Consider the following 25,250-nt stretch of genomic DNA (forward strand, 5'->3'; position numbering starts at 1 on the left):
ATTCAGGACCGCTCTCTGGTTGTGGTAGGATGATTCGATTGCCTGATCACAGCTCGGGCAACTCAGAGCCGCTGCGAGGCATTACCTTCTGCTGCCATAAATAGTTCAAAGATAGACACAAATTGCAGGAGTAACTCGGCGGGTCAGGCAGCAGCTCAGGAGAAAAGGAATAGGTGATGTTTCGGGTCGAGACCCTTCTTCAGACTGAGAGTCAGCGGAGAGGGAAACTAGAGGGATGAAAAGGTTCGGAAGAAATCAGAGCCGTCACTGATGGCCAACGAGCCCACAATGGTGGTCTTACTTCCAGCAGCATAACAGATTAGTAGATTCTGTAGAGGCTGAAGAAGGGTCTCGACCCGAAACGTCACCCATTAATTCTCTCCAGAGATGCTGCCTGTCCCGCTGAGCTACTCCAGCATTTTGTGGGTCCTTGTTCATCAGTCACAGAAAGTAAGCATGCAGGTACAGCAGGCAGTGAAGAAAGCGAATGGCATGTTGGCCTTCATAACGAGAGGAGTTGAGTATAGGAGCAAAGAGGTCCTTCTGCAGTTGTACAGGGCCCTAGTGAGACCACACCTGGAGTATTGTGTGCAGTTTTGGTCTCCAAATTTGAGGAAGGACATTCTTGCTATTGAGGGAGTGCAGCGTAGATTTACAAGGTTAATTCCCGGGATGGCGTGACTGTCATATGCTGAGAGAATGGAGCGGCTGGGCTTGTATACTCTGGACTTTAGAAGGATGAGAGGATATCTTACTGAAACATATAAGATTATTAAAGGTTTGGACACGCTAGAGGCAGGAAACATGTTCCCGATGTTGTGGGAGTCCAGAACCAGGGGCCACAGTTTAAGAATAAGAGGTAAGCTATTTAGAATGTAGACGAGGAAACACTTATTCTCACAGAGAGTTGTGAATCTGTGGAATTCTCTTCCTCAGAGGGCGGTGGAGGCAGGTTCTCTGGATACTTTCAAGAGAGAGCTAGATAGGGCTCTTAAAGATAGCGGAGTTAGGGGATATGAGGAGAAGGCAGGAACGGGGTACTGATTGGGGATGATCAGCCATGAGCACATTGAATGGCGGTGCTGGCTCGAAGGGCTGAATGGCCTACTCCTGCACCTATTGTCTATTGTCTGTTGTCTATTCCCAGCTGTTATCAGGCAACTGAATCATCCTACCACAACCAAAGAGCAGTCCTGAACTACTATCTACCCCTATTTTTCCATGTTTCTTTGACAGTCTAAATTGTATACTATATCTTTAAAGTGAGCCTTGAACCTTCTAATCTAGAGGCAATGCAGCTGGCTGAGTCTGCACTTGTGGAGTGATGGTTTCTTTGTTGTGTAACTCTGAAGAAACAGAATTATTATCAATTGTAGAAAACTATTGTCAGTTGTCACACAAGTGAGTTGGTAAATTGCCTCCGAATGTGAAAGGACCTGAAGTCTTGCCACTGTTGCTATTCGTTGCCTGAAAGCCTTCTTTACCTCAGACCGACATTGGTGACAACAGTAGGTTCAGCTGCTCTTAAATAGCAACAGAGGCTTTGTCCATTTATAGAAAGGTTGCATTGTGAGGCGTGGAATGTGAGGGGAACTGATACCGCCGCATACTTTAGGAGAGCTGGCGAGAGATAAAAGTCCTTTGTCCCTGGCGTCTGGTCCCCATTCTCTGCCCGGCCTCTCTCCCTTCCCCTTCTCTGTTCTTGACGGCTCCGTCTCGCATCTCAACATGGCGCCCAAGAAACCAGAACCCAAGAAAGAGGAGCCGAAGAAGGAGGTGAAACGTCCTGAGCCAGAGGTGCCCAAGGAGATCGTGTTCGACCCCAAGACGGTGACTGTAAGTTCATCTCCTCCCCCCCCCCCCCCCCCCCCCCCCCCCTCTTAAACAGAGTCTCCCAGTTAGTCACTCAGCAAGTCAGGCAGCATCTGTGGGGGGAATGGGCCAACCACGTTTTAGATCAGGACCCTTAGCGGCGGCACGGTGGCGCAGCGGTAGAGTTGCTGCCGCACAGCGCCAGAGACCCGGGTTCGATCCTGACTACGGGTGCTGTCTGTACGGAGTTTGTACGTTCTCCCCGTGACCTGCGTGCGTTTTTCTCCGAGATCTTCGGTTTCCTCCCACACTCCAAAGACGTGCAGGTTTGTAGGCTAATTGGCTTTGGTGTAAATGTAAATTGTCCCCAGTGTGTGTAGGCTAGTGCTAATGTGCAGGGATCGCTGGTCGGCGTGGACTTGGTGAGCTAAAGGGCCTCTTTTCACGCTATAGCTCTAAACTGCAATAAGCTAAACACTTCTTCACACTCTGAAAGTGGCTGATCTGCTGACATTTAAGAGAGTCTGGAGAAGGGTCCCAAACATAAACGCTGACGGTACATTCCCTCCACAGACGCTGCCTGACCCGCTGAATTACTCCAGCACCTTGTGTCTCTTGAGAACCAGGGGCCACAGTTTAAGAATAAGGGGTAAGCCATTTAGAGCGGAGACGAGGAAACACTTTTTCACACAGAGAGTGGTGAGTCTGTGGAATTCTCTGCCTCAGAGGGCGGTGGAGGCCGGTTCTCTGGATACTTTCAAGAGAGAGCTAGATAGGGCTCTTAAAGATAGCGGAGTCAGGGGATATGGGGAGAAGGCAGGAACGGGGTACTGATTGGGGATGATCAGCCATGATCACATTGAATGGGCGGTGCTGGCTCGAGGGGCCGAATGGCCTACTCCTGCACCTATTGTCTATTGTCTCTTTGTCATGGGAAAAACTCAACTGAATGGAAAAAGTCACCATGTTATCCAGAAAAAAACTATGAAGATTTTACTTGGAAACGTTTCCATTTCGGTTGAGATGTTTCTCACCTATTGTGGGCGGTGCGGCGGGTAGAACTGCTGCCTCACAGCGCCAGAGATCCGGGTTCTATCCTGACTACGGGTGCTGTTTGTACAGAGTTTGTATGTTCTCCCCCTGACCTGCGTGGGTTTTCTCCGGGTACTCTTGTTTCCACCCACATCCGAAAGAGGTTCAGGTTTGTAGGTTAATTGCCTTTTGTAAGTTGCTCCCAGTGTGTGGGAATGAACTAGTATACAGGATCGCTGGTCGGCGCAGACTCGGTGGGGTGGAGACAATATTCAATAGACAATAGGTGCAGGAGTAGGCCATTCGGCCCTTCGAGCCAGCACCGCCATTCAATGTGATCATGGCTGATCATCCACAACCAGTACCCCGTTCCTGCCTTCTCCCCATATCCCCTGACTCCGCTATCTTTAAGAGCCCAATCTAGCTACCTCTTGAAAGTATCCAGAGAAACCTGCCTCCACCGCCCTCTTAGGCAGAGAATTCCACAGACTCACGACTCTCTGCGTGAAAAGGTGTTTCCTCGTCTCCGTTCTAAATGGCTTACCCCTTATTCTTAAACTGTGGCCCCTGGTTCTGGACTCCCCCAACATCGGGAACATGTTTCCTGCCTCTAGTGTGTCCAAGCCCTTAACAATCTTATATGTTTCAATAAGAAACCCTCTCATCCTTCTAAACTCCAGAGTGTACAAGCCCAGCCGCTCCATTCTCTCAGCATTTGACTGTATCCTCTCAGAGAGCCTGTTTTCACGCTGTATCTCGAAACCAAACTAAATGTTTCCTTTGTGTGGAGATAGTGTTGGGGGGAGGGGAGTGGTGGAGGTGGGGAGGGGGGAGAGGCTGAGCAGAGATTGTCAGTCAGTGAGGACACAGGTTTTGAGATGAAGGTCGGGACCAGCAAGTGGTCGGAGCTTTGATTGGATCAGCTTGCTGCCAGCAGATATCTGGCATTAATAGAGAGAGTTAGACTGAGGTCTAACGGAATCAAGGGATTATGGGGAGAAAGCAGGAACGGGGTACTGATTTTGGATGATCAGCCGTGATCATATTGAATAACGGTGCTGACACGAAGGGCCGAATGGCCGGCTGTACAGAGAGCAGTCGTGGTCAGGATTGGAGCCGGGTCTCTGGCGCTGTGAGGCAGCAACTCTACCGCTGCGCCACCGTTCCGCCCTCCCTCCGCCCTCCCTCCGCCCTCCCTTCTCTCCGTAACCTTTGACGCCCTTACTAATCAAGAGCCTATCAATCTCCACTTTAAAAATACCCAATGACGGCCTCCCCAGGCATCTGTGCCGGTGAATTCCACAAATTCACCACTCCTCCGGCTAAAGAAATTCCCCCTCATCTCCATTCTAAAGGTACGTCCTTTTATTCCAAGGCTGTGCCCTCTGATCCTAGACTCTCCCACTTAATCCGGCTGACACGAGATTCCATTGTGATATTAGTCGCTGAATCTTAATCCCATTTATTTGCTCACTTCCAAAAAAACAATGTCCCCACATGGCACGAAAGCCCAGTTTAACGTTCCCAAGGCATGAATATGACTTTGTTTTATTTGTTCCCGAAACCAGGAAGAAACTCATGTAATTGTAATTTGAGGCCTAGATAGGGGAGACAATCAGAACCATATTTTCCCCAGGGTGGAAGTGTCAAAGACTAGAGACAAAGTTTAAAGGAGATGTGCGGGGCAGGTTTATTTACACAGGTGGGTGCCTGGAACGCACTGCCTGGGGTGGTGGTGGAGGCAGATACGATAGTGGTGTTTAAGAGACTTGGATGGATATGCAGGGAATAGAGAGATATGGAGATACACAGGCAGAGGAGATTATTTTTTTACATCACAGGAACAGGCCCTTTGGCCCACAATATCGGTGTTGAATATGATGTCAGGTTAAACTAATCTTTATCTGAGATTGGATTGGTGTTGGAGTCTGAAGAAGGGCTCCCACCCGAAACGTCACTCATCATTTTTCTTCAGAGATGCTGCCTGACTCGCAGAGTTACTCCAGCACTTTGTGTCTATCTTCAGTATAAACCAGCATCTGCAGTTCCTTCTTACACAACCTTTCATACCCTGCCTGGTGTCCCGACTTCCTTCGACATGGCTGCACATCTTTAGGATGCAAAAGGAAATTGGGACAGCAGGTAGAACCACATGGATCCAGACAAGGATAGTGTGGACTCTACAAGGATAGTGCTGGAGGTTTAGTTTAGAGATACAGCGCGGAAACAAGCCCTTCAGCCCACCGAGTCCACACCGACCAGCGATCCCCGCACACTGACACTATCCCACACACACTAGGGACAATTTACATTTATATCAAGCCAATTAACCTGCAGACCTGTACATCTTTGGGGCGTGGGAGGAAACTGAAGATTTTGGAGAAAACCCACGCAGGAGAACGCACAAACTCCATACAGACAGCACCCGTAGTCAGGATCGAACCCGGGTCACCGGCGCTGCAAGCTCTGTAAGGCAGCAACCCTACCGCTGCGCCACCGTGCCGCCCCAGTCAGGACCAAGTCACGGTTTGTGTAACTGAGAGGCTGTGCATGTCCTCCTCTGCCCCAGGTTATCAGAGAGTCAGGTTGCCAGAACTTAAAGCGAAGTAAAGGCATTTTGGCAACTTTTGACAGAGCACAAGGGAGATTCCCCCATGATAACACAGAGCTAGAGTGAATGGGTGATCGATGGTCAGCATGGACTCAGTGGGCTGAAGGGCCTGTTTCCATGCTGTATCTCTACACTAAACTAAACTAAAGGAGCCTGTCCATAAATGCCCACACTATAACATAAATAACCCCACTCAACTCAACTACACTAAACTAAACTAAATGGTCTGTTCAGTTACGACTCACTGGTTAGACAATAGACAATAGGTAATAGGTGCAGGAGTAGGCCATTTGGCCCTTTGAGCCAGCACCGCCATTCAATGTGATCATGGCTGATCATCCCCAATCAGTATCTTTAAGAGCCCTATCTAGCTCTCTCGTGAAAGTATCCAGAGAACCTGCCTCCACTGCCCTCTGAGGTAGAGAATTCCACAGACTCACCACTCTCTGTGAGAAAAAGTGTTTCCTCATCTCCGTTCTAAATGGCCGACCCCTTATTCTTAAACTGTGGGCCCTGGTTCAGGACTCCCCGCAACATCGGGAAGTTGTACAAATTAGTTACCGCGGCCCTCCCAACATTTCGCAACATTTACTAAATATCTAAAAGGAAACAAAAGGAACTGCTGATGCTGGAATCTTGAGTAAAGCAAAAAAGTGCTGGAGTAACTCGGCAGGTTACTGCGTTACGCAATACAACTCTGCACTGGCCCGAAACGTCACCTCTCCATTCTCCCCACAGATGCTGCCTGACCCGCTGAGTTACTCCAGCACTCTGTGTTGTATCTAAAGGGCCTGTCCCACTTTCACGACTAAATCCAAAAACTCTGCCGAGTTTAAAGGACCTAAAAAAAAGATCTACGAACTCCTACGACCTTCCACAAACATGCTCACGAACTGGAGCGACAGAAGCCACGTGCTGATGTTGACTTGAGCTTCTTTTTTTTTTCACTCACCTTTTTTTCTCTGTCCGGCTGCCGAGCTACGAGTAGCCACGTATATCTACGAGTGCCCACGACTACCCTCACGGCCCACTACGATCTCCCCACGAAATAACTAAGAGTAAAAAGTTGCAATTTTTTTAATCCCGGCTATTTTCTTTTACTCGTTGACATTTTTCATCGGGCTGGAAAAAACGTCCCGACTTACCTGATGCCGCGAGTACCTAAAATGTTACCCCTCAGATTCCTATTAAATCTTTTCCCTTTCACAAACCTACTGGATGTCCCCTGGTCCTCGATTCCCCTACTCTGGGCAAGAGACTCTGTGCATCTACCCGATCTATTCCTCTTATACTCCATAAGATCATTGTGTTTACTTGAGTTGATAGATATAGCATGGAAACAGGCCCTTTGGCCCACCGAGTTCATGTTGACCATAGATCACCCATTCACTCTTGTTTACTTTTTAGACTTAATTTTAGAGATACAGCATGAAAACAGGCCCTTCGGCCCACCCACTCTGTGCCAACCAGCGATCATCCCATGCACTATCCCTATCCTAAACACTAGGGGCAATATTGCATCTTACCGAAGACAATGAACCTACAAACCTGCACGTCTTTGAAGTGTGGGAGGAAACTGGAGCACCCGGAGAAAACCCCACGCTGGTCACGGGGAGAACGTGCAAACTCCACACAGACAGCACCCGTAGCCAGGATGGAACCCGCGTCTCTGGCGCTGACAGGCAGCAGCTCTACCCGCTGCGCCGCCGTGTTCTACCGTGTATTCCTATCATGTTTAAATTTATTTATTTTTTCAAGTATTTTTTTAAATGATGAAACTTTCGCTAATGCAAGCGTTCCTTTCTTTGCAGGTTGAATTCACCGCAGAGCAGATTGAAGGTGAGGGGTCTTCTCGTGACTGGCAGTGTGTGCGGTTTACATCATTACAGGGGGAAGGGAAGGGGATGATGCATCTCCTGGCATCGTGGAGTGTTGCAGCAAACATTACTCTCATTGCCCGATCCACCCTGTGCTCCATTTGTTCCCACTGCCTTTCTCTTTACCCATCGCCCACAAGTTTTTCACCTTCTTTAGACTTTAGACGTTAGAGATACACCGCGGAAACAGGCCCTTCGGCCCACCGGGTCCGCGACGACCAGCGATTCCCGCACACTAACACTATCCTACACCCACTAGGGACAATTTACATTTTATCCGAAGCCAATTAACCTACAAACCTGCACGTCTTTGAAGTGTGGGAGGAGAGCGGAGCGCCCGGAGAAAACCCACGCAGGTCACGGTGAGAACGTTCAAACTCCGTACAGACAGCACCCGTAGTCAGGATCGAACCCGGGTCTCTGGCGTTGTAAGGCAGCCACTGTGCTGTGCACACAAGACCAATGGAGAATGCGGGCATCGATCCCGCGACCTCTCACGTGCTAAGCGAGCGCTCTACCATTTGAGCTAATTGAGCGCCCGTCAAGCACGAGGTACAGAAGTGTGAAATGCACACCTCCCGATTCAGATCCAGAACTCCCCCTCCTATTCTGAATCCGACCTTTCTGTCCTGGGCCTCCTCCATGGCCAGAGTGAGGCCCACCGCAAATTGGAGGAGCAGCACCTCATATTTCGCTTGGGTAGTTTACACCCCAGCGGTATGAACATTGACTTCTCCAATTTCAGGTAGTCCCTGCTTTCTCCCTCCTTCCCCTCCCCTTCCCAGCTCTCCCACAGCCCAGTGTCTCCGCCTCTTCCTTTCTTCTTCCCGCCCCCCCACCCTCACATCAGTCTGAAGAAGGGTCTCGACCCGAAACGTCACCTATTCCTTCGTTCCATAGATGCTGCCTCACCTGCTGAGTTTCTCCAGCATTTTTGTCTACCTCCAGATTCAGGGACAGTTTCTTCCCAGCTGTTATCAGGCAACTGAACCATCCTACCACAACCAGAGAGCAGTCCTGAACTACTATCTACCTCATTGGTGACCCTAGGACTATCTTTGATCGGACTTTGCAGGCTTTACCTTGCACTAAAAGTTATTCCCTTATCATGGATCTGTACACTGTGGACGGCTCGATTGTAATCATGTATTGTCTTTCCGCTGACTGGATAGCATGCAAGAAAGGCTTTTCACTGTACCTCGGTACACGTGACAATAAACTAAACTGAATGCTCCAGAACTTCTCCTGCCATCGTAGAGTGTTACAGCAAACATTGCTTTCATTGCCCCATCAACCCTACGCTGCCCGATTGTAAAATCCATTTGAAGATAGGCACAAAATGCTGGAGTAACTCAGCGGGACAGGCAGTATCTCTGGAGTGAAGGAATGGGTGACATTTCGGGTCGAAGACCCTTCGCCTCGACCCGAAACATCACCCATTCCTTCTCTCCAGAGATGCTGCCTGTCCCGCTAAGTTAAGGGCCTGTCCCACTGTACGAGCTAATTTAAGAGTTCTCCCGAGTTTGCCCTGATTCCAACTCGGAGATTTACGGTAATGGCCGCTCGTAGGTACTCGGGGCTCTCGTGGACATTTTTCAACACGTTGAAAAATCTTCACGAGTCTTCCCGAGCTTACCGCGTTTCCCGAGTACCTGCCGTTAGCGTTACGAGCCGCTAAGAGACGCCCCGAGCTCCGACGTACCCGCTACGTACATTCTACGTGCTTACCACGAGTGATTTAAAAAAAAATTTGAATTACCTCGTACGGTGGGACACGCCCTTGACTACAGCATTTTGTGTCTACCTTCGAATTAAACCAGCATCTGCAGTTCTTTCCTACAAATATGTAAAATCCATTTGTTCCCCTGCCCTTCTCTTTACCCATCGCCCACAACCATTTCTCCTTCTATCATTTATACAGCACATTGTTGCAATTTAATATTGAATCTGCTTCCACCACCACCTTCAGGCAGTGCCTTCCAATCCAATTTAGCAGCTACGATTGCAATTATTATGTTATATTATTTCTGGATGTCATTATAGACAATTGACAATAAGTGCAGGAGTAGGCCATTCGGCCCTTCGATCCAGCACCGCCATTCAATGTGATCACGGCTGATCATCCACAATCAGTACCCCGTTCCTGCCTTCTCCCCATATCCCCTGACTCCACTATCTTTAAGAGCCCTATCTAGCTCTCTCTTGAAAGTATCCAGAGAACCTGCCTCCACCGCCCTCCGAGGCAGAGAATTCCACAGATTCACAACTCTATGTGTGAAAAAGTGTTTTCTCGTCTCCGTTCTAAATGGCTTACCCTTTATTCTTAAACTGTGGCCCCTGGTTCTGGACTCCCCCAACATGGGGAAAATATATTCACAATGGCAGTATATCTCTCACTTCTAATTGCAGATTTGCAGATTGTATCAAATGAAAAGATACTTGGACAGATACATGATAGGAAAGGTTTAGTGGGATATGGGCCTAACATGACCATGTGGGACGGATGGGGCATCTTGGCTGGCATGGACAAGCTGGGCTGAAGGGCCTGTTTCCGTGGCCCAAAAATAAAGATTAAAGGACGTTCTTTTAGGAAGGAGATGAGGAGGAATTTCTTTAGTCAGAGGGTGGTGAATCTGTGGAATTCTTTGCCACAGAAGGCTGTGGAGGCAGGGGATATATTTAAGGCGGAGATAAATAGGTTCTTGGATTAGTTCGGGTGTCAGAGGTTTTGGGGAGGAGGCAGGAGAATGGGGTTAGGAGGGAGAGATAGATCAGCCATGATTGAATGGCGGACTTGATGGGCCGAATGGCCTAATTCTGCTACTATCACATGATCTTATGGAGGATAAAGCTGGAAGAGAGGCGGGGGGGAGGGACAAAGACTGGCAAGTGATAGGTGGATACAGGTGATGCAGAGCAAGGGATCTAGGAGCGCAGGTACTGTACATTGTTCCTTGAAAGTGGCATCACAGGTCGACAGGGAGTATTGCCGAGCAGTGGGATCTAGGAACGCAGGTACACAGTTCCTCGAAAGTATCCTCACCTGCATATATAATCTGAAATCACAGCGGCCTTTGTACATCAATAAAAGCATAATAAAGAAATTGTGCAGGAAGTAACTGATATGACATGATAAGAAATATCAAGATGATCTTAGGACATAGAATCATAGAAAATAGGTGCCGGAGGAGGCCATTTGGCCCCTCGAGCCTGCACTGCATGGAGAACATGGAGCAGTCCGTGCTGAACATGATGCCAAGTTAAGGGCCTGTCCCACTGTACGAGGTAATTCAAGAGTTCTCCCGAGTTTCCCCTGATTCGAACACGGAGAATTACGGTAATGGCCGCTCGTAGGTACTCGGGGCTCTCGTGGACATTTTTTCAACATGTTTAAAAATCTTCCCGAGCTTACCGCGTTTCCCGAGTACCTGCCGTTAGCGTTACGAGCCGCTAAGAGACGTCCCCGAGCTCCGACGTACCCGCTACGTACATTATAACCATATAAATAACCATATCTCGACCCTTCTAGTCCGTGCCGAACACGTATTCTCCCCTAGTCCCATATACCTGCGCTCAGACCATAACCCTCCATTCCTTTCCCGTCCATATAACTATCCAATTTATTTTTAAATGATAAAAACGAACCTGCCTCCACCACCTTCACTGGAAGCTCATTCCACACATTCTACGTACTTACCACGAGTTTAGAGCTCTTGAATTAGCTCGTACAGTGGGACAGGCCCTTTAAACTAATCTCCTCTGCCTGTGCGTGCTCCATATCCCTCCATTCCCTCCATTCCATGTGCCCATCTAAAAGGCTCTTAAACACCACTATCGTATCTGCCTCCACCACCACCTGTTCCAGGCACCCACCACCCTCTGTGAAAAAAACTTCCTCGCGCATCTCATTAAACTTAAAAGAACTTGGAGGCAGCGGGCATCTAGTGTCATCTTCCACATGATGGGAAGTTTCTGATCCTCAAAGTTTCCAAGATGGCGTCCGGCCCAACCGACTATCCGTGTGCCGGTCACAGAAGCAGATCTACAATCACACATTACAATCGCTCCACACTCTTACATCTCTACCCCGACAGCGACGTTTCACTAAACGTTATTCCTTTATCATAGACAATAGACAATAGACAATAGGTGCAGGAGTAGGCCATTCGGCCCTTCGAGCCCACACCGCCATTCAATGTGATCATGGCTGATCATCCAACTCAGTATCCTGTACCTGCCTTCTCTCCATACCCCCGATCCCTTTAGCCACAAGGGCCACATCTAACTCCCTCTTAAATATAGCCAATGAACTGGCCTCAACTACTTTCTGTGGCAGAGAATTCCACAGATTCACCACTCTCTGTGTGAATTTTTTTTTTCTCATCTCGGTCCTAAAAGATTTCCCCCTTATCCTTAAACTGTGACCCCTTGTTCTGGACTTCCCCAACATCAGGAACAATCTTCCTGCATCTAGCCTGCCCAACCCCTTAAGAATTTTGTAAGTTTCTATAAGATCCCCCCTTCAATCTTCTAAATTCTAGCGGGTACAAGCCGAGTCTATCCAGTCTTTCTTCATATGTCTTTCTATCCAGTCTTTCTTCATCCCCGTTCTAAATGGCTTACCCCTTATTCTTAAACTGTGGCCCCTGGTTCTGGACTCCCCCAACTTCGGGAACATGTATTTGTACCCTGTGAACGGCTCGATTGTAATCGTGTATAGTCTTTCCGCTGACTGGATAGCACGCAACAAAAAGCTTTTCACCGCACCCTCGGTACACGTGACAATATACTGAACTGGACTGCGCTGAACTAATCCACCCCACACACATCCGCTGCGCTCTTTCTCAGACTGGTTCCTTCTTTCAGATTTCAAGGAAGCTTTCATCTTGTTTGACCGAACACCCGCCTCAGAGATGAAGATCACCTACGCCCAGTGCGGGGATGTCATGCGAGCCCTGGGCCAGAACCCGACCAATGCCGAGGTCATGAAGGTGCTCGGCAGACCCAAACCAGAAGGTAGGTGATTGAAAAGAAAGATCAAGTGTGTTTTATGTTTAAGAAGGAACTGCAGATGCTGGAAGAATGGAAGGTAGGCTAAAATGGTGAAGAAACTCTATAGACAATAGGTGCAGGAGTAGGCCATTCGGCCCTTCGAGCCAGCACCGCCATTCTCTCTTAAATCCATCCAGTGATTTGGCCTCCATTGCCCTCTGTGCACCTCAAGGGTGCGTTCTGTCACCCCAGCTCTTCTCACTTTTCACCAACAACCTCACATCCCAATGCAGCTCAGTCAAAATGTTCAAATATGCAGATGACACAACAATAACTGGCCTCATCTCAGACAACAACGAATCACAACACCATCAAACAGTCGACAGCGCAGTCAAATGGTGTGCAGACAACAACCTCCAGCTTAATACATCAAAAACCTTGGAAATCACCATAGACTTCAGACGCAAACAAAACCCCAAACCCCCGGTCCATGTCAACTCCCATCCCATAACCTCCACGAACTCATTCAAGTTTCTGGGCACCTATATCTGCAATAATCTAAAATGGCACATCAACGCAGACCACATCATTAAGAAAGGACAACAACGCCTATACTTCCTCAGACAGCTCAAAAAGTTCAGAGTCCACAAACACCTCCTGGTCTGTTTCTATCAATCCATTATCGAAAGCATCATCACCTCCTCAATCACAGTTTGGTACGGAAACACTGATAGTCACTCACTACACAGAATACAGCGCATTGTCTCCAAGGCCTCCAGGATCATCAACTCCCCCCTCCCCTCAATCCATTCCATTTACCTCCAACGTACCTCAAAACAGGCAATAAAGATCATCTCGGACCACTCCCATCCAGCAAACCACCTTTTCCAGTCTCTCCCTTCAGGGAGGCGCCTCAGGTCACTTGCCACAAAATCCACCCGCTTTAAAAACAGCTTCTTCCCCTCAGCAATAAGAACACTCAATTCCCTCCAACGACAGACAACACTAAGGACTCTTGATGTATATAGTGTCTTGTCTATGGTCTTTGTCTGTTCTTTTGCACTATGTTCTGTTGGTGAGATTTGTGATTTGTGATGTGGTATGGATGCACTTTATTACTATGATCTGTGTTGTTATATGTGTTAATGTGACTAAAGCAGTGTACCATCATGTACCGAACCCAAATACCACCAACCCTGGCTGCGTGGCAAATGAAGATTCTATCCATCTATCTATCTGTGGCAGGGAATTCCACAAATTCACAACTCTCTGGGTGAAAAAGTTTTTTTCTCACCTCAGTCTTAAATGGCCTCCCCTTTAATCTAAGACTGTGGCCCCTGGACCAACTAGAGAGTGGTCCTGAGCTACTATCAACCTCATTGAAGACCCTAAAACCATCTTGAATCGGACTTTACTAGACTTTAATGTTGCGTTACACGTTATTCTCTTCATCATGTAACTGTACACTGTGGGCGGCCAGAGCAGGAAGGTCAGCTAGGGAATGGGAAGGGAAGTTTACAACCCAGCGGTATGAACATTGAACTCTCAAATGTGATGTAACTTACACTCCTCTCCCCTCGCCTTCCCCGCTTGCCGCCTTTCGCCCCCCTCGTGGTTTTACCAGTTCCACTGATCTCCACATAGCTTCCTTCTTGTGATCACACTTTTCATTTTTCTTTTTTATATTAATTTTATTAGAAGCAATTGCACAAGAATAAAGCAATCGGCATGAGAGTTATACAATTATTCGTACAGCTTCATTTTTAACAATTTTAACCCCTCCCCCCCCCCCCCCCCCCCCCCCCCCCCTCACCCATCCCTAGCATCGGTTTTAAATTTGTGTTCAACCATTCTGTTGTTGAAGAAATTCAGTGAAAGGAGACCATGTTTTGGAGAACTGGTCTGCTTTTTCAGCCAAAACAAGCCTAATGTTTTCAAAATGTAGTGTCTCGGACATGTCAGTAATCCACATCTTCACTGTGGGAACTGTTATCTTTTTCCTGAATTTGAGAACGAGTTTTTTCGCAGTTATTAGGCCGTAGTCAAGGTAGATCACACTTTTCCTGGCCAATAATAATTATTCCAGCATCTGCAGTTCTTTCTCAAACATGGACCTACTGAGGTCATTTGTGGCTGGCCCTGATTGGCCATGGCCTTTTCTCGCCTCCAACTCTTCACCCCCCCCCCCCATTCCCTACTTTTAGTTTGAGGAAGGGTCTCGACCCAAAACATCACCTAGTCCTTTTCTCCAGAGAAGCTGCCTGACCCGCTGAGTTACTCCAGCACTTTGTGTCTATCTTGTTGCCTGACCTGCTGAGTATTTCTAGTACTTACTGTTTTAATGACAGTGTCAGGCAATGCCAAGGTAGACAGACAATAGACAATAGACAATAGGTGCAGGAGTAGGCCATTCGGCCCTTCGAGCCAGCACCGCCATTCAATGTGATCATGGCTGATCATTCACAATCAGTACCCCGTTCCTGCCTTCTTCCCATATCCCCTGACTCCGCTATCTTTAAGATCCCTATCTAGCTCTCTCTTGAACGTGTCCAGAGAACCGGCCTCCACCGCCCTCTGAGGCAGAGAATTCCACAGACTCACAACTCTCTGTGTGAAGAAGATATTCGTTGACTCTTCGTGCAAGGCTGAGGCTGGTTATAATGAGGTTATCCTTTGTAAGTTAAATTTCATCTTCATTTATCCCCCAGAACTGAACACTAAGATGTTGGACTTCGACACCTTCCTGCCAATGCACCAACACATCTGCAAGATGAAGGACCAAGGAACGTACGAAGACTTTGTTGAAGGTCTGAGAGTCTTTGACAAGGAGGGTAACGGCACAGTGATGGGCGCTGAACTTCGCCACGTATTAGCCACGTTGGGTACGTACCTGCGGACGGACAGGTAAAGGTGTGGATTGAATATCAGGTAGCAGTGTGAGACGCTTAACTCCAAAGCCATGATCCCACCGAAATTCAGAAGAAACGAGTTCAGAAGAAACAAGTCACAAGGTTAATTCCCGGGATGGCGGGACTGTCATATGCTGAGAGAATGGAGCGGCTGGGCTTGTATACTCTGGAGTTTAGAAGGATGAGAGGAGATCTCATTGAAACATATAAGATTATCAAGATTGTTGGAAACAGGCCCTTCGGCCCACCGAGTCTGTTGACTAACAGTGTCCTGAGAATCGACCTCACCGAACATTGGATGCATATAGTTGATAGCAAGAACCTTAGCAGCGTTAATGTGCAGGGACAGGCCCTTCGGCCCAACTCGCCCATGCCATCCAAGATGCCCCATCTAAGCTAGTCTCATTGACCCATGTTTTCCATATCGTTCTAAACCTTTCCTATCCATGTACCCGTCCAAGTATCTTTGAAATGTTATAGTACCTGCCTCAACGACCCCTTCAGACGGCTGATTCCATGCATCTTCCACCCTCTGAGTGAAAATATTGCCCCTCAGGTTCCTATTAGATCGTGCCCCTCTCATCTTAAACAATAGACAATAGACAATAGGTGCAGGAGGAGGCCATTCGACCCTTCGAGCCAGCACCGCCATTCAATGTGATCATGGCTGCACATCCCCAATCAGTACCCCATTCCTGCCTTCTCCCCATATCCCCTGACTCTGCTATCTTTAAGAGCCCTATCTAGCTCCCTCTTGAAATTCACCATCTCCTTATTTTCCTACAGCCCTGCATTTTATTCTCTCTCACATCCATCATCTTCCTTTTTTGCTATTTAATTAGATTTAGGGGATAATCTTACAGTCAACAATTGATCTGCATGCAAACGTTTGGGAGATGGCAGGAAGCCCAAATAAACTCTGCTGAACCTGCATCAAGGGCCGAGAGTGCGTACTGTAATTGTCACAAGCTCTGAAAATGGAACAGTGGCATCCTTACTTGATGCAGCACAACAGGTCCCTAAACACAATAGACAATAGGTGCAGGAGTAGGCCATTCGGCCCTTCAAGCCAGCACCGCCATTCACTGTGATCATGGCTGGCCATCCACAGACAGGACAGGTGATTACACATAGGTAATACATAACTAACAAAACATTCAATAAAGTAAAGATAGACACAAAAAGCTGGGGTAACTCAGCGGGACAGGCAGCATCTCTGGAGAAAAGGAAGAGGTGACGTTTCGGGTCGAGACCCTTCTTCAGACAATAATTTCAATAAATGAATGAGGCTGAATACAGGTGCAACAAAACCCTTCATAAGTGATAGGAGCAGAATTAGGCCATTCGGCCCATTAAGTCTGCTCTGCCATTCAATCATGGCTGATCTAACTCTCCCCCTCAACCCCATTCTCCTGCCTTCTCCCCAAACACCCGTACTAATCAAGAGTCTATCTATCTCTGCCTTAAAAATATCCATTGACTTGGCCTCCACAGCCTTCTGTGGCAATGAGTTCCACAGATTCACCACCCTCTGACCAAAGAAATTCCTCCTCATCGCCATCCTAAAGGAAGGTCCTTTAATTCTGAGGCTGTGACCTCTAGTCCTGGACTCTCCCACTAGTGGAAACATCTGTTCTATCCAAGCCTTTTACGTTTCAGTAAGTTTCAGTGAGGGCACCCTTCACCCTTCTGGCCTAACCTGCGTCCTTAATGACTTAGTCCTTAATAATCCTATTCACCTGCCTCTCTGGCAAGTCGTTCCACATTCCCACCACCCTCTGAGTGAAAAAAATCACTCCTCAGATTCCTTGCCCATCTCACCTTAAACAGTATGTCCTACTGCTGAGAGAATGGAGCGGCTGGGCTTGTATACTCTGGAGTTTAGAAGGATGAGAGGATATCTCATTGAAACATATAAGATTGTTAAGGGTTTGGACACGCTAGAGGCAGGAAACATGTTCCCGATGTTGGGGGGAGTCCAGAACCAGGGGCCACAGTTTAAGAATAAGGGGTAAGCCATTTAGAACGGAGACGAGGAAACACTTTTTCACACAGAGAGTTGTGAGTCTGTGGAATTCTCTGCCTCAGAGAGCGGTGGAGGCCGATTCTCTGGAAACTTTCAAGAGAGAGCTAGATAGAGCTCTTAAAGATAGTGGAGTCAGGGGATATGGGGAGAAGGCAGGAACGGGGTACTGATTGTGGATGATCAGCCATGATCACATTGAATGGTGGTGCTGGCTCGAAGGGCCGAATGGCCTACTCCTGCACCTATTGTCTATTGTCTATTGTCCTCTGGTTCTCGATTCCCCTACCTATTCGTAAAGGGCTCCGTACATTCACCATATCTGGTGGTGGTGGTGGTGGTGGAGACCGATATAATAGTGCCGTTAAAAACGTTTTAGATAGGCACATATTGAAGTTGAGTATAGAAGGTAGATAAGGCGGTCAAAAAGGCTTTTGGCACATTGGCCTTCATCAGTCAGAGTATTGAGTATAGAAGTTGGGAGGTCATGTTGCAGTTGTATAAGACGTTGGTGAGACCGCATTTAGAATATTGTGTTCAGTTCTGGGCACCATGTTATAGGAAATATATTGTCAAGCTGGAAATGGTTCAGAAAAGATTTAGGAGGATGTTGCCAGGACTAGAGGGTGTGAGCTACAGGGAGAGGTTGAGTAGGCTGGGTCTCTATTCCTTGGAGCGCAGGAGGATGAGAGGTGATCTTATAGAGGTGTATAAAATCATGAGAGGAATTGATCGGTTGGACGCACAGAATCTCTTGCCCAGAGTTGGAGAATAGAGGACCAGAGGACATAGGTTTAAGGTGAAGGGGAAAATATTTAATAGGAATCTGAGGGGTATGGTGGGTGTATGGAACAAGCTGCCGGAGGAGGCAGTTGAGGCTGGGATTATCCCATCGTTTAAGGAACAGTTAGACAGGTACATGGATAGGACAGGTTTGGAGGGATATGGGCCAAACACAGGCAAGTGGGACTAGTGTAGCTGGGACATTGTTGGCCAGTGTGGGCAAGTTGGGGCGAAGGGCCTGTTTCCACGCTGTATCACTCTATGACTCTATGGTTATGTTGGGAATAAAAGCTATGGATCACGTGCAGGTAGAAGAGATTAGTTTGTCTTGGCATCATGTTCAGCATGGACATTGTGGGCCGAAGGGCCTGTTCCTGTGTTGTGTGCTGTTCTATGTTCTGTAATGTTAATGAAAAATTCCCCTGCTTTCTGTCTCTTGTTGTGGCCGCTAAACAGCAGGATGAGTTTGCAATCGATAAGAATAGTTTGTGGAAATAAAAGTGAGTCTATGCAGGTATGCTAACGCCTTGCCTGTGTGGGTTCAATCTGCCCATGGTTATCTCTGGGCTATCCATTGCCCTGAATGCTGTTATAAAAGAACACAGGTCGAATATAAATCTAGAACTGATACTTTAAGTCTTCAAGGCAGCCTAACAAATGATTGGAATAATGGTGGTGCAGCGGTAGAGTTGCTGCCTTACGGGCGCTGTCTGTACGGAGTTTGTACGCTCTCCCCGTGACCTGCGTGGGTTTTCTCCGAGATCTTCGGTTTCCTCCCACACTCCAAATACGTGCAGGTTTGTAGGTTAATTGGCTTGGTGTAGATGTAAAAATTGTAAAAATGTAAAGATTGTCCCTAGTGTAGGATAGTGTTAGTGTGCGGGGATCGCTGGTCGGCGTGGACTCGGTGGGCCGAAGGGCCTGTTTCCACGCTGTATCTCTAAACTAACTAACTCGGCAAGTAAGGTAGTGAGATGAACACTGAAAGGGCAATAGTTGGCGTGGGTGGAATGGATCCTGCTTCAGTCAATTGCTTTCCTTATCTTTGCTTTTTTTTTCCCCTGAAAGGGATCCGATCGTAAAAGATTAGAGTCGGGAGTTAGCACAGTGGAAGAGTTAGGCTCCGTCACGGTGAGGGATTAAACCCAAACTGGGCGCTGACCCATGCTACAAGGGTAGTTCTATTCTTGGTCGAGATGTGAATTTAGCTCATTCGGAAAATCCTCTAATATGGATGAGCAGCATCACTCTGACCACTTGCCCTTGGATGGGCTGAAGGGCACTTGCTTTAACTTGCACCTGTTGGGGGCATCTGCCAATTTAATGTGATGGGGAGGTGGGGAGGGTGGGGTGGGGGGGGGGGGGGGGGGGGCGGGGGGGGAAGGAGAGACAAATGGCTGGTTTGGGAATTAGGTCACACTACCTAATATGGGAACGCATCACGAACATCACAAACCAATTGGCTGCCCAACATCACTGACAATGGCCTGCGGATATATTAATAACAGCTATGACCTTCACAAATACATGATGGACAGCAAAAGCCTCCGTTTAGTTGAGTTTAGTTCGGGGGGATACAGCACAGAAACAGGCCCTTCGGCCCACCGTGTCCGCGCCGACCAGCGATCCCCCCGCACGTTAACACTATCCTCGGGACAATTGACATTTTATACCAAGCCAATTGATCAACAGACCTGCACGTATTTGGAGTCTGGGAGGAATCCGAAGATCTCGGATAAAACCCACGCAGGTCACGGGGAGAACGTACAAACTCTGTACAGACAGCGCCCGTAGTCAGGATCGAACCAGGGTCTCTAGCGCTGTGAGGCAGCAATTCTACCGCTGCACCACCGTGACGCACCATCAGTTACCAGAAACAATGGCTGCAATTTATAATCCTTTTCATCTCTATCTTTAGTTCATTTGTGAGACTATTAATACCCTCAGGAATGAGAAGATGCCATTCCTAAACAAGCCTAGTCCTTTGTCATCGATCAGTCTCATCAAACCACATCTCAGCACGTATGCATTCAATGTATTCAAGAATTAGTTAGATTTAGCTCTTGGGGCTAAGGGAATCAAGGGATATGGGGGAGAAAGCAGGAACGGGGTACTGATTTTAGAAGATCAGCCATGATCAGCGGTGGTGGCTCGAAGGGGCCGAATGGCCTACTCTGGTACCTATTTTATATGTTTGTATGTTTCTAACATAGGCCACAACAAAACTTTTCATGTACGGACTCGCTGGAATTTAGAAGGATGAGGGGGCCCCTCATTGAAACGTACAGAATAGCGAAAGGCTTGGGTAGAGTGGATGTGGAGAGGATGTTTCCACTAGTGGGAGAGTCTAGGACTAGATGTCATAGCCTCAAATTTAAAGGACATAGCCTCAGAATTAAAGGGCGGCACGGTGGCGCAGCGGTAGAGTTGATGCCATACAGCGCTGGAGACCCGGGTTCGATCCTGACTACGGGCGCTAGTCTGTAGGGAGTTTGTACGTTCTCCCCGTGACCCGCATGGGTTTTCTCCGAGATCTTCAATTTCCAAAGACAAACAGGTTTTGTAGGTTAATTGGCTTGGTGTAAATGTAACATTGTCCCTAGTGTGTGTCGGGCAGTGTTAATGTGCGGGGATCGCTGGTCAGTGTGGGCTCGGTGGGGCCGAAGGACCTGTTTCCACGCTGTATCTCTAAACTAAACTAAACTAAACCAAACAGCATCTGGAGTTCCTTATTAAACTAAAACAAACTAAACTGGGGAGAGAATCCAGAAATCAGAAGTGTAAAGGGAATTGGGAGCGCTGGTGCAGGATTGCCATAAAGTTAATCTGCAAGTTGAATCTGAAACAAAGAAAGCAAACTCAATGCTAGCATTTATTTCAAGAGGACCTGTATACAAAAACAGGGATGTAATGCTGAGGTTCTATAAGGCGCTCGTAAGGCTGCATTTGGACTACTATGAGCAATTTTGGGCACCATATCTTAGGAAGGATGTGCTGGCTCAAGAGAGGGTCCAGAGGAGGTTTACAAGAACGATCCCAGGAATGAGTAAATTAACCTATGATGAGCGTTTGTCGGCACTGGGCCTGTACTCGCTGGAGTTTAGAAGAATGAGGGGGGACCTCATTAAAACGTACAGAATAGTGAAAGGCTTGGATACACAGTGGATGTGGAGAGGATGTTTCCACTGGTGGGAGAGTCTGGGACCAGTGGACACAGCCTCAGAATTAAAGGGCGCTCTTTTAGAAAGGAGGTGAGGAGGAACTTCTTTAGTCAGAGGGTAGTTAATCTGTGGAACTCGTTGCCACAGACGGCTGTGGAGGCCAAGTCAGTGGATATATTTAAGGCAGAGATAGATAGATTCTTGAATAGTGCGGGTGTCAGTGGTTATGGGGAGAAGGCAGGAGAATGGGGCTAGGAGGGAGAGATAGATCAGCCATGATTGAAGCCACGTGCGTGCGTAGGGGGGAAATGAGAGGAGAGTGAAAGTGATTGTGATGGACTCAGAATCTGCAGCCATTCATAAGCTCATAAGTGATAGGAGCAAAATCTGGCCGTTCGGCCCATCAAGTCTACTGCGTCGTTCAATCATGGCTGATCTATCTCTCCCTCTTAACCCCATTCTCCTGCCTTCTCCCCATAACCCCTGACACCCGTAATAATCAATAACCCATCTATCTCTGCCTTAAAAACATCCACTGACTTGTCCTCCACAGCCTTCCACAGGTTCACCACCCTCTGATTAAATAAATTTCTCCTCATCTCCTTCTGAAAAGAACGTCCTTTAATTCTGAGGCTATGACCTCTAGTCCTGGACTCTCCCACTGGTGGAAACATCCTCTCCACATCCACTCTATCCAGGCCTTTCACTATTCTGTACATTTCAATGAGGTTCAATGATGATTAGAACATAGAGGAAAGAAATAGGTGCAGGAGTAGGCCATTCGGCCCTTCGAGCCAGCTATTTGATGTGATCATGGCTGATCATCTAAAATCAGTACCTCGTTCCTGCTTTTTCCCCATATCCCTGGATTCCTTCAGCCCGAAGAGCTGAAGATTGTTGAATGATCAGCCATGATCACATTGAATGGCGGTGCTGGCTCGAAGGGCCGAATGGCCTACTCCTGCACCTAATGTCTATTGTCTATTATTCCCAATGAGGGCTCAGGCTTGCTCCTGGTACATGGTGTCAGTGTTCCGATTATATCCACAGGTGAAAAGATGACGGAGGAGGAAGTGGAGCAACTGCTGTCTGGACAAGAAGATGCAAACGGATGCATCAACTATGAAGGCAAGTTATTAGCATCAACGTCAAGACCAGGGTTCTTCAGGACAGAGAGTGCGGGCTTTGTTGTACAGTCTTGAAAGTCCCAAGATTGCACAAATGTGTATTTCAAATCGGGACTGACTGTAGATTTAAGAGAGAGTTAGATAGAGCTCTAGGGGCTCGTGGAGTCAAGGGATATGGGGAGAAGGCAGGCACGGGTTATTGATAGGGGACGATCAGTCATGATCACAATGAATGGCGGTGCTGGCTCGAAGGGCCGAATGGCCTCATCCTGCACCTATTTTCTATGTTTCTATGGTGGGGGTTGTGGGGGAGAGGGGAGGTCTGGATGAGATGACAGGGCAAAGCCTGGTGAGTGATAGGTAGATGCAGGTGAACCAGGGAGAGTTGTCATAGGCGGATGGTTGGACAACGGCCAGGGATGAAAAGACAGAAGGTGCGAGACAAAAAGGTTTGAAGAGTTGCGAATAGTGAAGCTGGAGGAAGGAAGTTCGGTGGGAGGGGAGGAATAAGTGTGATGTCAGGTGGGGCACAGGGGTGGGTGGGTAGAAAGGTGTGAGGAGAAACAAGGAAGGGGGGGGGGTTTGGATAGTTGCTTAATATTGGAGAGAATTCAATGTTCATCCCATTGGGTTGAAGCTGTTTTCACACGAGCGTAAGTTGAGTGTTGCTCCACCAATTCAAAATGACTCCCAGGTTTCCTGCCCTGGTTAGCATCCAGTGACTCCTGTTGGAAACGAAAGGGCCTGTCCCACTTACGCAACCTTTACAGGCGACTGCTGGAACCCATGTTAGGTTGCCAAAATGTTTAACATGTTGAAAATTCAACAGACGACCAGAAAGACGCTACGACTCTTTGGTCATGAGAGGTCTCCAAAGAGTCGTAGCATATATACACACACACACATACACACATACACATATAAATATATATATACGCACACACACATATATATACACACACACACGCACACACATGTACACATAAATATATACACACACATGTACACACACATGTACACATAAAAAACAAACAAACAATAAAAATGCAATAATAGTCTCTGTAGTTCAGAGCTTATTTGAGGTTGTTGTGTTAAATAGCCTGATGGTTGTTGGGAAGAAGCTGTTCCTGAACCTGGACGTTACAGTTTTCCAAGTCCTGTATCTTCTTAGTGAAATGAGAGCGTGGTGTGGGTCTCTGATGATGCTGGCTGCCTTAACCTCATCACCGAGAGCTAGATTGCTATATCAACTCTTACACATATGACCTTTATAATCAATTCATTTCTCTGTTTATTCCATAGCTTTTGTAAAACACATCATGGCTGGATGAGAATCGGGAGCTGCTGACGAACATGTTACCATCGGTGAGGAGACTGGCCCATTATAGTATGTTCGCGGTTGATATTGCTAGTTAATCCTTATTCATTTGATATCCATTATGACCAAGGTCCAGTCTGTTGTTGGACTCCTCCATGAGCTGGTGGGAGTTAATTGCATGGTGGTGCAGTGGTCGAGGTCCTGCCTTACAGCACCAGAGACCCGGGTTCGATCCTGACCATGGGTGCTGTCTGTAAGGAGTTTGTTCCTTCTTCCCGTTGGCATGTGGGTTTTCTCCGAGATCTTCAGTTTCCTCCCATACACCAAAGACGTACAGGTTTGTATGTGTAGGGAGGAACTGCAGATGCTGGTTTAAACCGAGATAGACACAAAAAGCTGGAGTAACTCAGTGGGACAGGCAGCATCTCTGGAGAATACGAATGGGTGATATTTTGGGTTGAGATCTGGCCTTGGTCTCAATCCTGCTCTCCAGAGATGCTGCCCGTCCCACTGAGTTACTCCAACTTTTTGTGCCTATGTATGGGTTTGTAGGTTAAATGGCTTGGTATAAATGTAAATTGTCCCTAGTGTGTGTTAGTGATAGTGTTAGTGTGTGGAGATCGCTAGTCGGTGCAGACTCTGTGGGCTGAAGGGCCTTTTTCTGTGTTGTATCTCTAAACCAAACTAAGCCTGGTTGGATGGTCCATTTTGGCTTCTTCCAGATGCCCCCTCCACAAAATACTGTCTTGGGCTAATTCTGTCCACTCCAGGTGATATAGTTCAAGTGGGTTCATTAGTCCTAGTACAGTTTTGAACTTGATATCTAACTATTTATGTGAAATTAAGGCCGTATCTCTAAACTAATCTAGACTGAATTGCCCTGAATGATCTGCATGAAAAATGTAGTCATGTCAGATCTAAAATGTCAGACGAGTGGTGCAATGATTAGTTGTGAGTAAGTTGTCTTTAGTTTTAGTTTAGTTTAGAGATACAGCGCGGAAACACCGAGTCTGCACCGACCAGCGATCCTCACACACTAACACTATCCAACACACACTAGGGACAATTTACACATACACCAAGCCAATTAACCTACAAACCTGCACGTCTTTGGAGTGTGGGAGGAAAACGAAGATCTCGGAGAAAAACCCACGCAGGTCACGGGGAGAACGTGCAAACTCCGTGCAGACAGCACCCGTGGCCAGGATAGAACCCGGGTCTCTGGTGCTGTAAGCGCTGCATGGCAGCAACTCTACCGCTGCGCCAACGTGCAGGAATTTTCTCTTCTCACCAGGAGGTACCTAGAAGTAGCCATGTCATGTGTTTCTAAATTGCTCCCTTGTTTTTCTTACCATTAATTTTCTGTTTGCATTTTTTTCCCAAGACTTTTCCAGACTTGCCCTCCCTTGTGACTGACAGGACCTTCATCCGTACACCCCTTGTTGATCTGAACAGCCCTCAAATTCCATTCAACATTGGTATTTGTGAAATGTCTTGTGAACTGAAACCTTTCTGTGAATCTGTCAGAAACTAACATTAAGGTTTTCCTTGTATTGCCCCAAAATAATTGTTCTCTGTGTTAATAAAAGTATCCTTTCAAATGAT

The 25,250-nt window shown here is 47.5% G+C and overlaps 1 protein-coding gene across 1 annotated transcript; it reads left to right on the forward strand.

Annotated features, from left to right (window-relative positions):
- The first annotated feature begins 1,634 nt into the window (after positions 1–1,634).
- myl3 (myosin light chain 3) lies at positions 1,635–25,250 on the forward strand. The gene is made up of 7 exons (XM_033020302.1): positions 1,635–1,836; positions 7,267–7,294; positions 12,199–12,348; positions 15,033–15,206; positions 22,251–22,328; positions 23,630–23,692; positions 25,030–25,250. The coding sequence occupies exons 1-6, from the start codon at positions 1,729–1,731 to the stop codon at positions 23,656–23,658; spliced, it is 567 nt and encodes a 188-aa protein (XP_032876193.1). The 5' UTR covers positions 1,635–1,728; the 3' UTR covers positions 23,659–23,692; positions 25,030–25,250.

This window comes from Amblyraja radiata, chromosome 4 (assembly GCF_010909765.2).
Source record: "Amblyraja radiata isolate CabotCenter1 chromosome 4, sAmbRad1.1.pri, whole genome shotgun sequence".
In the NCBI taxonomy this organism is placed as follows: Eukaryota; Metazoa; Chordata; class Chondrichthyes; order Rajiformes; family Rajidae; genus Amblyraja; species Amblyraja radiata.

What these genes read in the sequence shown, in the direction of transcription:
- myl3 (XM_033020302.1), top strand. Translation starts at nt 1,729, where the DNA reads ATGGCGCCCAAGAAACCAGAACCCAAGAAAGAGGAGCCGAAGAAGGAG. An exon ending in CGGCAGACCCAAACCAGAAG is followed by an intron (nt 12,349 to 15,032) that starts GTAGGTGATTGA and finishes TTTATCCCCCAG; the next exon opens with AACTGAACACTAAGATGTTG. An exon ending in CCACGTATTAGCCACGTTGG is followed by an intron (nt 15,207 to 22,250) that starts GTACGTACCTGC and finishes TTATATCCACAG; the next exon opens with GTGAAAAGATGACGGAGGAG.